The sequence below is a fragment of the Babylonia areolata genome, chromosome 4 (assembly GCF_041734735.1).
Source record: "Babylonia areolata isolate BAREFJ2019XMU chromosome 4, ASM4173473v1, whole genome shotgun sequence".
Lineage (NCBI taxonomy): Eukaryota > Metazoa > Mollusca > Gastropoda > Neogastropoda > Buccinidae > Babylonia > Babylonia areolata.
In genome coordinates, this window is record NC_134879.1 from 48,250,645 (window position 1) to 48,271,157 (window position 20,513).

General features: G+C 40.6%; 1 protein-coding gene across 1 annotated transcript in view; it reads right to left on the bottom strand.

Annotated features, from left to right (window-relative positions):
• The window catches only part of LOC143281473 (uncharacterized), a 48,481-nt gene that overhangs the window by 23,967 nt on the left and 4,001 nt on the right, over positions 1–20,513 (bottom strand). The window contains exons 5-14 of the mRNA XM_076586684.1: positions 19,075–19,283; positions 18,577–18,766; positions 17,598–17,726; positions 17,219–17,340; positions 14,463–14,630; positions 8,394–8,544; positions 7,963–8,114; positions 7,456–7,633; positions 6,233–6,455; positions 3,737–3,868 (exon numbers count right to left, since the gene is read on the bottom strand). Of these exons, the coding sequence (XP_076442799.1) occupies positions 3,737–3,868; positions 6,233–6,455; positions 7,456–7,633; positions 7,963–8,114; positions 8,394–8,544; positions 14,463–14,630; positions 17,219–17,340; positions 17,598–17,726; positions 18,577–18,766; positions 19,075–19,283 (1,654 nt within the window). The remainder of the gene's footprint in view (positions 1–3,736; positions 3,869–6,232; positions 6,456–7,455; positions 7,634–7,962; positions 8,115–8,393; positions 8,545–14,462; positions 14,631–17,218; positions 17,341–17,597; positions 17,727–18,576; positions 18,767–19,074; positions 19,284–20,513) is intronic.

The following is a 20,513-nucleotide window of genomic DNA, read 5'->3' on the forward strand; positions in this document are numbered from 1 at the left end:
AACAAAATAATGAGAGAAAAACCCCGAAAACCTCAACCATCTATTCAACACAGCCATTTCACCCACTCTAGGAAGACATTGTCGGGAATGGCCAGAGGGCAAAACTGATGCGGAAGTGAAGCTACTCATAGAAGAAAACAGTAAAGAAGAGGACATCATCATATACACAGATGGCTCAGTCACCAAAGACCAATCCGGTTGGGGATTCACTGCGAAACAAAATGGAAAAACAGTTAGGGAAGAGAATGCTGCCTACAAAGTCACAACCTCCAGCCTAACGATGGAAGTTGAAGCTGTGACACATGCCCTCCAGTGGCTATCGTCCATCCATACGCCCGGAAACCAACATGCCATGATTCTAACAGACTCAATGAACCTCATACAGAAAATTGAAAACGGAATGGGAAGCCCAGAGTGGCATAAGGCAGCGCAACTTTCAGATAAAAAAACTCACATGGTCATACTGCCCGGGACATGCAGGAGTTAAGGGAAATGAGCGAGCTGATAGACTTGCTGGTAACGCAACACCAACGAGCGGCCTACATCTAGGAAAATCGGAAATCCTCAGAAAAGTCAAAGAATATCAAAAAGAACAGGTACAAGGCCATCACACCATCGATCGCCTCAAAGAAATAAAAGCAGAGAGCGGGAGCGGCCGTAAGTCTAACATGAAAGGTAGAGCACGATGCTTTGCAAATCAAACAAATATCGGCATCATTTCCAAACCAACATTGCGCAAATAATTTCTTCAAAACGGAACAGAGTCTCTGTGGGCTTTTCCAAATACAGTAGACTGAGCAACACACTAGACGCCACATTCTTGGCATCAGAGATCTTTTCCCATCCCTCTTGCGGCCAATCAGTGGCAGCCTCTGTGCGTGTGTGTATGTGTGTGTTTGTGTGTATGTGTGGGTCTGTGTTTTTGAGTGCGTTTGTGCATGCGTGAGAGTGTAAGTGTACACAAGTGTCAGGAGAGTTCTGTGCATGTGTGTGTGTGTGTGTTGTGTGTGTGTGTGTGTGTGTGTGTGTGTGTGAGGGTGCAGTGAGGAGGTGAGATAGAGGATGAGTATGTGAGTGTATGCATGCCTACACTGTGGGAGCATCAGGATATTGGAACGTATATATATTATATATATATCTTTGTATTTATGTGTGTGGGGTTGGGGGTGGGAGATATGGGCGTGTGTGTGTGTGCTTGTACAAGTAGTGTTCATCTGTGTGTGTGTGTGCGTGTGTGTGTGTGTGTGTGTGCCGTGGAAGCTGCGATACATAGACTAGAAACTCCGAGTGTGTGGAGGAGGGGGTAGAGGAGGTGCAGGGAAATTTGTGGTGTGTGTGTGTGTGTGTGTGTGTGTGTGTGTGTTGGAGCTCATGTACGTTTATATGTATTTGACTGTGCTTTCATATCTATGAAACTGCGTTTTGGGGGCATATCTGTTATGCATGTGTGGGTGTATGTGTGAATGTGTGTCTTCATGTTTTATATTTATTTGCTTATTTATCATCATTGTTGTCTTATTTATTTAATTAATTATTTATTATTATTATTATTTTATCATTATTTTCATTACTACTACCTTTTTTTTCATCATAATTATTATTTATTTATTTATGTATGTACGCTTATATATATATATTTTTTTTTTCAAGGCCTGACTAAGTGCGTTGGGTTACGCTGCTGGTCAGGCATCTGCTTGGCAGATGTGGTGTAGCGTATATGGATTTGTCCGAACGCAGTGACGCCTCCTTGAGCTACTGATACTGATACTGCACTGCTCACTGTCTCATCAGCTGTTAGCGGTATCCTTGCTCTGCTGATCTTTGTTCATAAAATGGTTTCGGCACAGCACAAAATTGTCCGCTAAACATATGCACTGAAAGTACCAAGTAAACAGTAAATGTTTGGTGTATAATTCAAACTTTTAATGACTTGGAATAGGGAGCTACTTGTCGAAACGCATATCCACCAATACTCCCGTGACAGAAAAAAAAATCTGAACAAAACATGCACAAACAATAAAAAGAAATAAAGCAAACACATGAACAAACAAAACAGTAAACACAGAACAAATCTCGATATAACAAATTCTTTTTTATGTGAAATGAATATGCATGTGTTATAGTGTGTCAGGCTCCAATGGTAGAGATATTGCAGCACACGCTGCTTACTCATTATAATCCTCATTATAAACGTTACCAATAAAACCCGTCAGATTTATGAAAGGCTGTACAGCGAAGAAGTTGTAACTATGATTTTACTGAAGGATCTTGTTTGAGATAAGGAAATATGGTGTTATTATAACTATGCACATTATAAAATCAGTTCTACTTCATCAATCTCTTTCTGTATATATCTTTAAGTTGATGTTAAATGCCGTACGCCTGACAACTACTTTGATACAAGACATGATTTAAGCATCCAGATACAGCCATTCTGTCTCGTGCACAGCTTTATACCACAAACCCGTTGGGACAAACATAACCCCAAGTATACTACACCAGTGTTATGATATGTTCCTTACATTATGACGAATAGATTTATATAAGGGTATAGTTGAAACAAACAAACACTAATAGTATGTTTATTACATTCTATAAAAAACAACAACCTGACTGACTGACACAGGAAATGAATGATGAATGCCCGATGGCAGCTGTCAGTTGGCTCTTCACAGGTAGGCAGCCCATTGTACAAATGTATTTGTAAAGCGCTTATACCTGAGGATAGGCGAAAAACAAGTTTTATATCACCATAATCATCATCATCAACAGAACAAAGTTGCAAGGGCAACCTGTTAGGCTCACTGGATGAAGCAAGTTATGCAATATTTATGAAGAAATATTAAATCCAGGCCCAGATGTCTTTGTATTTTCATAATGGAATGGTGAACACAACAAAAAACAGTCTTGGTTAATTCTTTAACCTTTAAAACTGGTTTTGTTTGTGGTGGGTGGTGGTTAAAAAGCTCTCATTAGCCTGTGTTTGTCCTAAGTATCTTCAAAAGGAAGGCCGATTTGCAGAGCAAGTTTGACAGCTGTTTTGCACTTCGGAGTGCTTATTGGGCTTTCTACCTACTCTTGACTGCAAATCAGAGATAAACCACAACTTGAGCAAGGAGAAATTACCAACTGCTAGGTAGGGACTTTTTTTTTTTTTTTACAAAAAGGAAAATGTCTCTCAATAACCAACATAACATAGCAAGAAAAATGAGGCAAATAGATAAAACAAACGTTGTAAAATTGTTTTAAAATCTGCACTTATAAACGAAAAGGCACGGCTTATGGGGGCCTGCTGCAAGGGATAAAAAATCCTCAGGGGACTAAAATAGAAATATTCGTCAATCCCAAGGTTTTAAAACTGGACACTGCACCATGACCTGTTGGGCTCACTGGATGAACCAAATATATATAACTGGGAATGTAATTATTCGCTAATAATACGATTGACACCAAATGACTTGTTACCAAAACAAAACATTTTAGATTATCAATTGAAACGGATTTCTACTTTTGACATACTTTAAACAATCATGTATATACCAGAAAAGATGACCATTCTTTTTAGCTCCACAAAAACAGGACGGATGGACATCCTTGCATATATGCACATCCTTGCATATATGCACAATACACACTTGGCCGTTGAAACCATTGCCACGGTTGTATATATTTCATTATCAACATTCCTTTTACTTTCATTTCAGTGTTCCACGTGCTTGATTATCGACTTTAATCAAAAAGATAGTCAGCTTTGATCATGTCAGCAGCTTTCTCGGCCACCATGATGACAGGGGCGTTAGTGTTGCCTGATGGGATAGCTGGCATGATGGAGGCATCCACCACCCGTAGTCCTTGTACGCCTTTCACCCTGCAACGCACAGCGTACATATCACACATGTAAACCTTTCACTCTGCAACACACCACATACATATCACACATGTAAACCTTTAACCCTGCAACACACAGCATACATATCACACATGTAAGCCTTTCACTCTGCAACACACAGCGCACATACCATACATGTAAACCTTTCACCCTGCAACACACAGCGTACACATCACACATGTAAACCTTTCACCCTGCAACACACAGCGTACATATCACACATGTAAACCTTTCACCCTGCAACACACAGCATACATATCACACATGTAAACCTTTCACCCTGCAACACACAGCGTACATATCACACATGTAAACCTTTCACCCTGCAACACACAGCGTACATATCACACATGTAAACCTTTCACCCTGCAACACACAGCGTACATATCACACATGTAAACCTTTCACCCTGCAACACACAGCGTACATATCACACATGTAAACCTTTCACCCTGCAACACACAGCGTACATATCACACATGTAAACCTTTCGCCCTGCAACACACAGCGTACATATCACACATGTAAGCCTTTCACTCTGCAACACACAGCAAACATACCATACATGTAAACCTTTCAACCTGCAACACACAGCGTACATATCACACATGTAAACCTTTCACCCTGCAACACACCGTACAAATCACACATGTAAACCTTTCACCCTGCAACGCACAGCGTACATATCACACATGTAAACCTTTCACCCTGCAACACACAGCGTACATATCACACATGTAAACCTTTCATTCTGCAACACACAGCATACATATCACACATGTAAACCTTTAACCCTGCAACACACAGCGTACATACCACACATGTAAACCTTTCGCCCTGCAACACACAGCGTACAAATCACACATGAAAACCTTTCACCCTGCAACACACAGCGTACATACCACACATGTAAACCTTTCGCCCTGCATCACACAGCGAACAAATCACACATGTAAGCCTTTCACTCTGCAACACACAGCAAACATACCATACATGTAAACCTTTCAACCTGCAACACACAGCGTACATATCACACATGTAAACCTTTCACCCTGCAACACACCGTACAAATCACACATGTAAACCTTTCACCCTGCAACGCACAGCGTACATATCACACATGTAAACCTTTCACCCTGCAACACACAGCGTACATATCACACATGTAAACCTTTCATTCTGCAACACACAGCATACATATCACACATGTAAACCTTTAACCCTGCAACACACAGCGTACATACCACACATGTAAACCTTTCGCCCTGCAACACACAGCGTACAAATCACACATGAAAACCTTTCACCCTGCAACACACAGCGTACATACCACACATGTAAACCTTTCGCCCTGCATCACACAGCGAACAAATCACATATGTAAGCCTTTCACTCTGCAACACACAGCAAACATACCATACATGTAAACCTTTCAACCTGCAACACACAGCGTACATATCACACATGTAAACCTTTCACCCTGCAACACACAGCGTACATATCACACATGTAAACCTTTCGCCCTGCAACACACAGCGTACATAAAATACATGTAAATCCTTCACCCTGCAACAGGCAGCACACATATGACACGTAAACTTTTCGACCTGGAACACACAACACACACATCATACATGTAAACCTTTCACCAAGACAAACACAGCATGCACATCACACATATAAACCTTTCACCCTGTGACACACAACACACACATAAAACATGTAAATATTTCATCCTGAAACACACAGCAGACACATTACAGATGTAAACCTTTCACCTGGAAGACAGAGCACACACTCCACACACTGGAACACACTAATCACATACATAACTCAGTCATCCTGCAATACACAGCATATACATCACAATGTGAAATGTTCATCCCAAAACACACAGCAAACGCATCAAATATGTAAAACTCCCATCCTTACACACACAGCAAATACATCACACATAAGACTTCCACCTCTAATGCACAGCAAAACCCTTCATCTGATGCACAGAAACGCATACATCACACTGCTATTGTGAGCAGATATGTTCCAAATCTGCATTACCGTTCCAAACTTCTGGTGGGAAAGTTACCCAGCAATGTACAAAGCTGTCCAAGTCCTCACAACTCACACATTTAATGATATGTCTCATGTTATCTTCTTTTTGTCATTAGAATGTGTCAGGGCGAAACATTCTTTAATTTAAATGTTATTGTACTGTTCTGATTATTTTCAAAACGAAAAGTGTTTCATCGATTGAGCTTTCTGCATTCTGACTTAAAAAAAAAAATTTGCTTTTTGCATCTTCAGAACATAATTGTCATAACAGTAAGGTAAGCTTGTTATTACCTGAGACGAGGGTCCACAACAGTAGTATTGTCAGTGACAGCTCCCATCTTGCACGTGCCACTCGCATGGTACAACTGTTGCACGTTACGCCTGACCATACAGGCCCAGTAGTCATCCGAGTCAAATGTGTGCTGTGCACACAACTGGGAGGGCGGGTCTGTGGCCTCGGCTCCCACTGACTGCATGGTGGGGGTCGCTACCAGCTTCTGACATTCCCGGATACCTGCACGTGGAAGGATGGATGGGGGTGGTTAAAATGACAGAGGCTTCGCCATGTGGAGTGTTGGCCTAGAGGTAACGCATCTGGCAAGGAAGCGAGAGAATCTGAGCGCACTGGTTTGAATCACACCAGCAGTCGCCAGTATTTTCTCACCCTCCACTAGACCTTGAGTGGTGGTCTGGACGCTAGTCATACGATGGAGACAGTAAACCGAGTTCCCATGTGCAGCATGCATTTACCGCACATAAAAGAACCCATGGCAATAAAAGGGTTGTCCCTTTCAAAATTATGTAGAAAAACCCACTTGGATAGGAAAACATAAAATTGTAGGTATGAAAAAAATACAAAAAGAGGGTGGTGCTGTCAGTGTAGCGACGCGCTCTCACTGGGGAGAGCAGCCCGAATTTCACACAGAAAAATCTGTTGTGACAAAAAAGAGTAATACAAATACAAAATACAAATACCATTTTCTGGCATTCTGGCAATTTGCTGTGTTTTATTACTACTTTCATGTTTCTACTGAGCCCAATATTTTCAACTTTTTGACCTTTCAGTTTAAACTTTGTCATTTTTATATGTGCTTCAGACGCATTCTGATACCAGGTACTAGCAAGTTTAGCACACACAACAACAACAACAACAACAAAAAATGCAGTAAGTTCCCAAATCCACGCTTCTGATATCATGTTAAAGTTAAACCGAATGAGTTTCAGATCTGTCAGCTCTGATACTATCGTTTTGATGACTTTTGAACAATGTTTGTAAATAGCGTCAAAGATTTGAAAAATTTTGCTTGTCTGGCTGAAAATGACTGACGGACACTTTCTGTACTTGCTTACCATGAGAATACGTTATTGCGCGCACATGTGCGTGTACCTCTAGATGGGTTTGGTTTCAATTTTTTTCCCGGAAATTCACGAGCAAGCCACAAAACAATGACAACCAATCTGTGTGTGTGTGCGTGTGTGTGTGTGCGAGCAATAAATTATATGTAAATGGTGACCTTTGACAAGATGGGCCAGGTCCTGTGGATTTTCCAGATAGTGAGGGTCAATGGCTGGATATTCAAAAGGATCTGCACTGCGCAGACGCAAGGTTCCTCTGCTCTTCGGTCTCAGCAAACAAGGAAAACAAGGAAAGCCATGTTTGAAAGAGTCCCTTCGTTTGGCGTGCTCGATCGTCTGGAAAATAGAGAAACTGTTACCTGCATCTTGCAAACAGACTGACCTGTTAAAGACAAAACAGTTGTTTTCGAAAATTAAATAAATTTGTTCCAGCATGCAATTCCTTTTGGGGGACTTGCTTTTTCTGGTGTCATTGGAATGTGATTGTCCTCCATTCTGCCCGTTATAAGAAACATCACTTGTTTGAAGCTACTGCTGTGTTGGATACCAACAAGGGTTAAGAGGAACATCATTCGTTTAATACTACTGCTTTGCTGGATATCAACGGGAACTATTCCAGGTACCGTGAGGATTACTCCAACTTCTTGGCAAATCTCAGTTCTTACCTCCTTTGTGTACCCTGCATTTCGCATGGCTTCAGTGTTCCACAGTCTTCCCTGGAACAGAATCTGCAGGTTGGGCCAGTCCCGTTTCCTGCTCTCCTCATCGATGCTCATGAAGATTTGGTTCTCTACTGAAAATGGGGATGACCAGTGGCCTGCACAAGATTCAATCAATGTTGCTTACTGCACAGCCAACCACGTGGCCATTTCTGGGCTGCTGGACGCGATCGTGTTCACTGATATTTTATCCACCACCTCCACACCACTGTGAACGTACACCCGACTTGATAAAAGTATTCTCGCTGTACTATCACTTAAAATGCTGCAGTGTTACTAGAAAACAAGAATATATAACAGAGAGAATCCTTTCTTGGAGAAGAAGGCCAGTTTTATCCAAAGGCCATAAAATTATCCATATATTTGAAACGCATCACCTGTTTTAAAGAGTGTGTATTTCAGCCAGGTCCAGATGGAGGTCAGCTGTTCAGGTGTGGCAGTGATAGGTTCTTTCACCCCCACCTGGTAGTCAAAACCAAGGTGATCCTGAAGGTTTTCCCCAACAGGCAAATCCACGACCACTGGAATCTGGGCACACAGTAGACAAATATTCTCTTTAAGTTGGTCTTATCTCTGCATCTTTATCCTTTCTTCATTCACAGTTCCCTCTCTCTCTCTCCACTTTTTTTTTCTTTGATGAATATGCGAGAATCGTTTTCTTTTCTATCTTGGTAAGAATGACTCATTGACATACGAGTTGTCCTTATCTTTGATATTGTGTCTTGTTGGAAAGTTTTGAAAGAGTATTGTTACAGTGATTTATTTATTTTAAGTTGGTGTTTCATTATGTTAATGAATTTTTGTTATGCATATCAATTAATATTTCACTCCAAAACAAAGGTAAAATCAATAAAAACAATTAATTACAGTAGAGTTTCACTCTGAAATATAAGTAGCAATGTGTTTTGTTCACTCATTAATCATAGACCGGCATAATATACAATATAACAATATGACAGGGGAACTCAAAACTGAATTTAAACAGGAATATTCAACAATTGATCATATGTTTACTCTTTTGGCATTTGTTCAAACATTCTTAGTCGCCAACTATGTAGCATTCGTTGATTTTGAAAAGGCATTTGAACCCAAGAACAGAAAATTACTGATAAAAATGGGTATAACTGGAAGCCTCTTTAAAAGTGTCAAGAGCATGTGTGCATGATATAGCTGAAACAGAACTAGATTTAGATTATATTTTTGCAAACTCTTTGCCAATGTATGAGCGATTATAATGGCAAAATTAAGACCATATTCAGTCAAGTGATAGGTTAAGTAAAAAGTTATGTTTTATTTAATATGGATAGACATTCAAGATTGTCAAGATTTAGAACTCAATAGCCACAGGTATCAAAAAACATATACAAAGTTTTGATCAATTGAGGAATAAGTTCGTTTCGTTTGTCCCGTTTGTGTCATCTTCATGTAAAAATTATCTCAGCTAAATACCCTTTCTACCCATGCTTACGGACAGCATCCCAGGATGATGGTACTGTACGTAAACCGGAAGTACATTTATATCAAACGTTTCACTTGAGAGAGATATCAACATTGTTTTCTCTTGGGAACCAAGCGCGACAATACGTTGTGTGACATCACAAATGAATACACATGAGATTCCGAAGCAAGTATGTGGTAGCAAGTGTGGCATTAAACTCAAGCTGGCAGGGGAAGGGAAAATGTAGCTTTTAGTGAGATAATCACGTATTAATTAACTGCTTAACTACTGCTACACACAAACAAACAAGCAAACGCACACACAAATGCACAGAGGGGAGAGCAAGAGAGAGAGAGAGAGACACTGACACACTGACACTGACACAGGTTTAATTGTGAAGGCCACCGGCCCATACACAAAGGGGTGGGGGATACAATGGGGCAATTCGATCGCTCTTCACACACAAACACACACACACACACACACACACACACACACACACACACACAAAAAAAAAAAAAGAAAAAAAAGAAAAAAAGGTGTACTGTACGTTAGTAGCCGATAACTGGATGAAAAATACATAGCATGTTCGTCCTCATCATGTTTATAGTTATACTAATTCATTCATTGTGTAAATTCGTCTCTAAATTTTAAGGCGAAATAGGTGTACATAGCAAGATTTCTCTGGGAGGTAACACATGGGGTTTGTAGAATAGGAAACAATGTATTGTCGTTGATATTTATAAACTCTAGAATATATTTCTGACGGATATGACCGTATTTAGGACACACAAAAATGAAATGGTATTCATCTTCCAGGGTGCCAGGACAAAACGGGCAGAAACGGTTTACATCCGCGTTCTGGAATCTTCTATTTATACCAAGCTCGTTTAGACCAAGTCGCAATCTTATCAAGGTATCTCTGAAACGTTTGATAGTGATATTGTCCAAGTAAAGTTCTGAATGAAAATCTGTTTTAAATGATCGATAAATAGAAAATCTGTCACTACTACAAAGTTTAGAAAACCAGTCCATTTTAAATTTGTCTATCAGTTTTTGTTTAAGAGAATTTAAGAAGGCGAATTCATTTTCAGTACCCTGGTTCATCCATACATCAGGGAAACCACACATCTCTAAGCATGCTTTAATTTTACCAAGCCAATTTTCTGACGTCTTGTTATTTCTGTCTAGAGAATTCTTCAGCATCGATTCAGCCTGTTTCGGGAATCGTGAAAGTGGCATCCTGGTCAGTTTCAACCAGTAGCGAACACATGATACAGTCGAGTCAATAAAGAGAGGATATCGACCGGTCTCTCCGTATACCATATAATTTGGTGTCTTGTTTGATACACTGAGTAATCTTTTGCATGCAAATAAATGCGCTGATTCAATGACGTCTACTTTAACTAAACCCCATATCTCCGCTGCGTACAGTAACATTGGTTTTACTTGTGCATCGAAAAGCTGAAAGAATACCTTTGTATTTAGATTGCCAAGTGCCCACATTGTTTTTAGAATGTCAAGTATTTTATTTTTTGCCTTACTTGCAAATTCCTCACAAGCACAAGTTTCTGACAGCTTAGTAGTGAGTGTGAACCCTAAGTATTTGTACTTGTTTACTATTTCAATTGTGTTTCCTCCATATGTCCATTTTTCTATGTTAGAAGCATACCCCCCTTTCCTAAAAATCATTATTTTGGTTTTATCCAAATTCACCGTAAGTCCCAGTTCCCTTGAAGACTTTTCTAAATTATTAATTTGGTTTTGCAGCCCACCCGGAGTTGACGACAACAGAACGATATCATCTGCAAATAACAACGAATAAATTTCATCAGAACCGGGTATTAACTGGATACCATGTCTTCCCCACTGTCTCACAAAATCTGCAACTTCAGATATCAGAAGTGAAAAGATTATTGGGCTGAGGAGACAACCTTGTTTAACCCCTTGGGGACAATTGAAAAAATCGGTCATATTTCCACCCCACCTCACACAGGCTCTAACAGAACTGTACATGGCCTTTAACATGTTAATTAGCTTAGAGGATGCTCTTGCATTTTCTAGTGTCATCCACAATTTATTTCGGTCAACAGTGTCAAAAGCTTTGCGGTAGTCTACGAAGGCAGCATATACCTTTCCTCCTCTTTTACTGTTTAATTTGTTTTTTATTATTGTGGTCAAGGTAAAAATATGGTCAATTGTCGAATAGTTTTTACGGAAACCTGCCTGTTCTTTACTGATTTTGCTTTCATTTTCAGCCCAGTGGCACAATCTTTTGTTCAAAATGGCCGTAAATACCTTCCCTACAACACTAAGTAAAGCTATGCCTCTGTAGTTATCTGGATTGGTTTCGTCTCCTTTTTTGAAAAGTGGAATTATAATTGATTTGCACCAGCCCAAAGGGAAATAACCGGTATCGTACAGTTTGTTAAATAATTTTGTCAGAAAAGGGGAAACAGAGTCTTCAGCATATTTCAAAAATTCTCCACAGATTTCATCTAACCCAGCTGCTTTGCCCAGCTTAATGTTTTTAATTGCATCTCGTACTTCTTTTTCTGTGATGTCACTATCGAGTTCTGGGACAACCCTTTCTTCTGTCCTGTTCTGTTCAGTTACGTCATGAGGAAGAGCGTCTGCTTCCTTTGCTCCGAAAACTTTTCCAAAATGCTTTTTCCATGCATCTAGTTCTATGTCGGGTTGGGCCTTTTTCGTGCTTCGCGCTTTTCGAATCGTATCCCAAAACTTACTGCTGTTTTTCTTATTATTTAGGAGACTGTCCTGGATTGACTTTTTATGAATTTGACGTTTTTCCTTTGTCAACGTCTTGTAATGTGACCTAAGATTTTTATATGTACGTTTGTCCAGATTGTGACCAGACTTATTGTACATTTGTAGGGCTCTCCGTGCTTCGCGTTTCTTCTGACGGCACTCTTTGTCAAACCACACATTTCCGACATGAGCTGGCGTACCGAATCGAACACTTTTTCTCATGCACTCCCCTGCCTGCAGAACAGCCTTTGTAAATGTATCAAGGGCTGTCTCCATAGACATTTCTATTTGGTCATAAGCAGTTTGGAACATGTTTTGTGATTGATCACTGTTTATGTTTTCGATATATTCTCCCTTCTTTTCGTTAGTCCATTTTAAACTAGTTATTTTTGTGTTTGGTCTTGAATTGTCCTTCTGGTTCCCTAATGTAGTAAGTGGTTTGCAAGGCAGTGTGAGACAGATAGGCATGTGACTGGATTCAACTCGGCTGTCAACTTTAAAGAGGGGATTGCATGAATAGAAAAAATCAGATGACATAAGAGCATAATCAATAACACTGTTCCCTTGGTCTGCAACAAAGGTGAACTTTCCAAATGCATCACCTACTGCATACCCGTTTAGAGGGATGCAGTTTAAAACTGTACAAAAATCAATTAGAATCTTGCCAAACTGGTTTGTAACTTTGTCTTGAGACTGTCTGGTGTTCTGAATTGCGAAATCTATAGGTTCATCGTCACCATCCCCATCAAGGTTCCAATTACCGATTCGAGCATTTAGATCGCCCATGACCAACAAATGCATGTCTTCTCCCCTCTGAAGAATATCAATGAGGAATTCCTCAAGCTTATTTAAAGAACAGTTTAAGTCCGGTTTCGTGTCGTAATAGGGACTTTTGTAAGGAGGCACATATACAAAAGTACATAAAATGTCTTTGTCACATCCAAATAAAGATTTCGAAAACTTTAAACAAATCATATTGTCATTTTTGCAGGTTATTTGAGACATGAAAGGCGTTAACGATTTTCTAACTAGTACAACCACGCCTCCTGAAGGTCTGCCTCGCCTGGAAATTTTGACGGCAGGTGCATGGAAACAGCAATAATCATCGAAATGGATGGTAGAATCAAAATGTGACGTAAATGTCTCCACCGCACAGAAAACATCAAACGACTTCACATACTTTATAAAGTCAGATTCACTAAGTCTGGCAACTAAATTTTCAACATTGAAGGAAGCGAACGTAATTTTACTTCCAGAAATAGATAAGTTTGTGTATGGGCGTTGGCCAGTGTCCTATCCTTTGTCTTTAGTGCTGTCACGAGGTACGTGTTGAAACTGGTCAAGAAGACTAGTTTGGCGTGACCTACTACGTGTCCTGGGTCTTTTGTGGTCATCCATGTCTGCTGTGGTGTCGGTGGGCGGGTCAGGGAACGCTTCCTCTGCCAAGGGGGTTCCCTGTGTTGTGCTTTCCTGTGTGGTGACCGTTTTGAAAGAGTCTGCAGGCACGGTGGATGTCTGCACAGGGGCTGCTTCCATGGTGTCTGCAGGTGTGGTGACTGCTTGTCTGGAGAATGCCCGTGTGGAAGTTGCAGGCATGGTTGTAGTTTGTGTAGTGGTTTCCTGACTTGCATCTGTCTGATTGATGCCCACTTGTGTAACGACTGTCTGGTTGAGGTCCGTCTCCATAGTGGCCGCCTGGTGGAGGCCCGTCTGCGTGGATGTTGTCTGGTCGAGGTCCGTCTCCATAGTGGCCGCCTGGTGCAGGCCCGTCTGCGTAATGTCTGTTTGGTTGAGGCCCGTCTGCATACTGGCTGCCTCTAAGGTCGTCTCTTGTACCATCGGGGACTGTGTAAAAGTCACAGGCACAGTGGAAGCTGTAGTCATTTTAACTGCCTTGGCGGAGGCTGCCTCCATGGAGGCTGAGAAAGAGGAGGTTGTCTGCTCTGTTGCCATCTGCTTGGAAGACGTCTGCATACCAGACACGTCCGTAAAGTCCGCAAGCGTGGGGTTTATCAGTTGAGCATCTGCAGAAGATGTCTGTGTAGAGACCCTCTGCGTATCAGCTGTCTGTGCATGTTGTTGTGACTGTGCTGGTTGTGGTTCACTCTCTGGGTTGCCATCCGATGACATGTAGAGAGAGAGAGAGAGAGAGAGAGAGAGAGAGAGAGAGAGAGAGAACCAGTCTGTGAAAAAAAACAAAAAAACGAACTAGACATGTATACAGGAAACAAGATCTCACCTTAACTTTATCCAGGACTTTCTTGGGTCCCACTCCTGACAGCTGCAGAATGTGTGGTGACCCCACAGCACCTGCCGATACAATCACCTCCCTCCGCGCACACAATATCTCCTTTCGTCCATGACGCACGAAGTTCACTCCCACTGCACGCTTGCCTTCAAACACAACCTGCCCAGAGCAATGTGCTTCTAAGAAAGCTCAGCTGTGATGTGTGTTTCAAGGTTTTTCTGTCATAAACAAGATAGGTTGTTTGTGAGTCTGATAAAAAAATAAGATGTGCATTAGGATCGAGCCTTTCTTGGATTATTAAAGTTTTCTATATCCTTTGTTTTCATGGGAAGAAATATTTCAATTGAAATCTTTTTATTTTCTTGGTTTTTGTTTTTAGTTTTGCTTCTCATCTTCTGTACCACTACCCTCGTGTAACTCATCTGAAATTACTCCTGTGTGGCCACATCTGGATTTGTTCTGTCATAAAGCAGTCCTCAGTAGATACCAATATGGGTCTCCATGTTGCCACGTCTCAGAGGAGACGCTACACTGCTGCTGATTACTGCTTTAACTCTTTCCATACGAACGGCAAAAGAGACGACGTTGACAGCGTTTCACCCCAATTACCATCATCAAAATATTGCAAGCGTAAGGCTCTTATACTGAAGACGTGAATGTTGACAAAGAATACCACAATTCTGACGACGGAAGCTAAAGGTTGGGTCATTCAGACACCCACTGGACATCCAAGGGGTCTGTGTAGAGGAGAAGAGAGGACTGGCCGTACTGAGCGAGTTAACACACAGGACCCCTTTTACTAAGCACCTTGATACTATGATGACAATAATTACTGAATTGAGGAATCCACTCATGTTCATATGATATCCAACTGTAGAGGGAACACTGTACTGGAACAATATCGTAACCATTTACAAAACAATATTAACGTAATATACGAACTGAAACAAGTATTGGATGATTTACCCAGCATCGATCTAAAACCCAGCCAGTGATTACAACATTTAACAAGAGAGGCAAGGCCTTTAAATCTAATTGTTAAAATGTGTTCTGTGTTTGTTATTATAAAACTTTGGGTTAAAAGAAAAAGAAAAGAAAAAAAAGTTCTAACAGCAGATTCGAACCCCACGTGTTCGGGTAAGAAGATACTGTCTTACCCATTACACTATCATGGCTCCTTAACTGATGTTCAAAAATATAGTATTTAAACATGCTTTTTTTAAAGGGTGATAAATTGATTGTGGTATTCGCAGTGAGAACGCTGTTTAAATCATATTATTCTGGTGTATCTTGGGCAGTCAAAAAATCTTTAAGGGCAATTAAAAATTCTTTTTAAGTCCATGGTAAAGGAGACGTGGCTATCGCCGCAATCACACTGCAACATTTAGCTGTTTTCTCTGGATCTAGATAAATGTACAAGTTTAGTTACACCCGATTGACACGGTCGATTCAATTTCTCTTTTATGTTCATTCTAGTTTTAAAGTTGATATGAAAATTGAGTATTTTGTTAAACTAATAACATGTAGAGCCAAGTACAAGTACTTGTAAACGTCGTATGAAGTGAAAAGGACTTCATTTTGAGAAAAGTCAAGACTGGAAATTTTTACGTTTCATCAATTCAAGGGTATTAACTCTCATGGTTTATTATTTTTAACAGTGAATTCCAACTGATTCTGTGGATACTTTTATGGAAGTTTGGGGCATAATCCAGTAAGTGATGAGGCGTTCACAAATCTTTCTCTGAATAAATATTTAACGGTATCCTTCTCCAACTTTCCATCACATGTTATCGTGTATTGTCGATTGAATATAGGATTGAATGGGCAGGTCAACAACTTGAAACAAAATGGCGTCCTTCGCGTTCGTGAGAAATATGAGCACGTGCTTTGATTATGTATAAATATGCGTACGCAATTTCAAAATGTAATGTTTAAGATGAGAAAGATCAGTTTAAAGCAAATTAAGCCCCCTAGATTAATTTCCCTTTTTTACTATCTGCACCAAAGACATGCAAAATAAATATAACTTCCATGCTTAGCAAAAGAAGTTCCTGTTTGAACAAAAAAATGATAAAAATGACTGCTCTTGTTGTTGTGTCAGAATATCGATCAAAGTGCCAAGTTTGGAGAATTAAAAAAAATTATATATATATATATATAACAGTAAATTCAGTTTGCATATAATTTGGCTTCTTTTAAAAAAAATTTTTTTGTGTCCATCCCAGAGGTGCAATATTGTTTTAAACAAGATGACTGGAAAGAACTGAATTTTTCCTATTTTTATGCTAAATTTGGTGTCAACTGACAAAGTATTTGCAGAGAAAATGGCAATGTTAAAGTTTAACACACACACACACACAGACAACTGAACCGGGTTAAAATAGACTCACTTTGTTTAAACAAGTGAGTAAAAAACTGAGATTGATAAACTATTTCAGAATCACAGCAAACCCGTTAGATGTTGATTGATAAATAATATCCTCAGTGCTGTTTCTGACATTCTGGGCTTGACTTTGTTAAAGGTGCTATGCTCATTACAAAACTATGAACGCATCATTATTGTAATTGTACTGTTGTTGCGGCTGCTGTTATTGTCGTTGTCATCGTTCTTTTTTGCCCAGAGATTATGTCTGATAAGAATAGCCTGGGTTTTTAAGAACTGATCTTGATCTCTTTGACAAATACTGTAAACTAGATAAACAAGCAACATTTTACCCTTGACCTAAGCACCCTGCCGTGATATATACCTTGGTGACATGAGCATCAGTCACCACGTGCAGATTTTCGCGGTGCAGGACGGGATGGAGGAAAGCACGTGACGTACTGTACCGAAGCCCGTCTGCTGCTGTGGCCTGGACATGTGCCACCCCTAAAAGAAACACACACACACCCACACACACACACAAGAGTTTTCTACAAAAACCAGCAAACATCTAATCACTCTTTTCTTGTTTGTTTTGTGTGTTTCTTTAGGTTTGTTTTGTTTGCTTATTTATGGAGTTGAATTATGGGTTTTTTTTGTCCATCAGTATTCTAACTCGAATACTCTTTATGTTTCCATATCCACGTTTATAGTAAGGTTAATGTGCCTTGGAATTTCAGAGACAGAAAGACAGTTCAACCAACCTTCCATAGTCTCTCCATTTGCGTCGACTTCCTTAAGCCCCAGCTCTACTCCTGCCTGCATGATCAAATCCGTCAGTCCAATCGTTTTGTGTGCAGAGACCTTTAGAGGCCCCCCTTTTCCATGGTAGCCTGCAGGTGGAGATAGAACGAATGTATGAACGAACGAACATCTCTCTCTCTCTGTGTCTGTGTCTGTCTCTCTTTCTCTTTCCCTTGCTCTGTGTGTGTGTGTGTGTGTGTGTGTGTGTGTGTGTGTGTGTGTGTGTGTTCGTGCCTTCAACATTAATCAATACATTTTTCTTTCTTTCTTTCTTCTTTAATTCTTTTGTAGTTTTTGTTTTTTGTATTTTCCTCTTGATATTTTCCTCTTTGTTCCATGGTAACCGTCTTGCTGGTGCCTCTTGCAAGTGCCCTTTTCTTTTTCAGTGTCCCTTTGGTGGGAGGTGTATTGTTGGAAGTCATTCTCCTTTGTTCAAAGAATGTGTATCTGTCCCTTTCTCAGTTCTTGTTCCTGAAAGAACTTTGTCCTCGTTTCTCGCCTTTGTCTTCTGTCTCTAGTCCCCAGAAGTATCATTTTTCTCTTGTCTCGTTCTGTCTGTCTTTCTGTTCGTAAACTTGGCTGGTTGAGTTTGAATGTTTGTTTCAGTGGTTTCCTTCCCAGACTTATCTTCTTTTTGTTCTTTGTTATTCTCTTTTGTTGGTCATTTTCCTTCATGTTTGCGTCCTTGGTCTCGTGATTTGTTTTTGTCCTTGTGTCTTTCTTTTTATACTTATAACTTGCCTTTGATCTGGTTTCTTCCTTGTTGTTCTTTTCCGATTGTCATTATCCGAAGTCCTTGCTCACTGTACCCAATTCCTGCCCCCTCCCCTCCCTTGTTAATCGTTTTTTGGGTTTTTTTTTCGACGCTTTTTCTTTTATCCATGGACAGATTGCCCAACAGTATCTCACTCTTGAATGTGGTCATTCTTTGCCACTGACCTGATTTGACGTAGTCGTCGTTGTAGTTGTCCTCAGACTTGATGAAGTAGGGCAGCACCTCTTTGTAACTCCATCCCTCACTGCCTTGTTCTGCCCACGTGTCGTAGTCATGGCGACTGCCTCGGACGTACATCATGAAGTTGAGGTTGGAGGTCCCTCCCAGCATCCGACCCCGTGGCCAGTAAATCCTCTGGAAGATTCATGAAGCTGAGATCAGCAAAAAGGGATTTTCTCTGTTTCTTTGTCTCATTCTCTGTCTGTCTGTCTCTCTGCTTGTGTAACACATATTTTGATCAGTGTATTGCAGCTTCGGATGCCATGGTAGAGAAGCAATGTGAAGTTTAAAAATGGCTCTAACATCAGCAAATATCTTTATAGTTGTGTGTGTGTGTGTGTGTGTGTGTGTGTGTGTGTGTGTGTGTGTGTGTGTGTGTGTGTGTGTGTGTGTGTGTGTGTGTCCGTTTGTCTCTGCATGTGTTATGCGTATGAGAAATTTACCCTTTCTTCGAAGCCCTCAAATGTAAACTGTTGGGGTTCTGTGTAATACCGCCAGTCCACCTCTGTGTTAAACAGGTGGTCGGCAAGTCCCGGGATGGCAGCCTTCGGGTGTTTTCGGTCATCAGGCCCCGCCTCCAACAGCAGAACGGTCACGTGCTCATCTTCAGAAAGACGATTGGCCAGTACGCATCCTGCCGATCCTGCTCCCACTGTAACGAGAGAGAAAGAGACAGAGATGGCATGAACATGAACATGTTCAAAGACCTTCCTCTCCTAAATACTGTCTATGGCTTTCTTGGATTCCACTACTGACAGCTGGAAAATGTGTGATGACCCCATAGCACCTGCTGATACAATCACCTCCCTACCTTCATTTATCTTTCCATCTGTTTATCTTAGCACACAAACACATTTGAAATTGTCACCACCACCGGTTAATGATAATTGTTACTGACACGCTGGCACTATTTGGGATGAAATCTAAACAACTCGAGCACACACTATGTATGCTGTGTGTGCAAAATAATCTCTCTCTCTCTCTCTCTCTCTCTCTCTCTCTAGCAGTTGGCAATAATTCATCATGGTCTGGTCACAAATTTCGATGTTATGTAAACATGTAACAGAGAAGGTATACCAGTTGAATACAATAAAACTTTTTCCTAATTGTTGATTCTCGAAAAAAGAGAGTTAGTTTATGCTTACTTTGAAACTCGTGATAATTATGCATCCACTCTGTGGGATTCTGGAAGTGCAAATATTCTCAAGCAACTGTCTGGTCTTCACGGGTGTGCAACTGTATTAGACCTTCCACATTAACTCACTCAGTACGGCCAGTCCTCTCTTCCTCTCTACACAGACCCCTCGGATGTCCAGTGGGTGTCTGAATGACCCAACCTTTAGCTTCCGTCGTCAGAATTGTGGTATTCTTTGTCAACATTCACCTCTTCAGTATAAGAGCCTTCCGCTTGCAATATTTTGATGATGGTAATTGGGGTGAAACGCTGTTAACGTCGTCTCTTTCGCCGTTCGTATGGAGAGAGTTAACACCTAAACACTGGTGTCTTTGAGACATGTTCCCATTCAAATGGAAACTAAAATACAACGAAGCAGTTTTTATGTTTAAAATCTTATCTGGTTGTGCCCCACCCTCTACTATAAGTAAATTTCAAACTAATGACAATCGCCAAGTCCATAAGAGTATGTTACCCCGTCCGAGAACTGATCTTTCTTCATTTTATATTTCATACTCAGGTGGTTTGTTACAGAATTATATTCCATTCATTCACGAAGTCCACACCAGTCTCAGTGTATTCAGAGAAATGCACAATTCAGAACATATGCAAGAATTTACAAACACAATGCTTCGATCTCTGTCTCTCTCTGTCTCTCCCTGCGCCCACAAACGCTCAGTGTTTGTGCATGTGTGTGATATGCGAGTG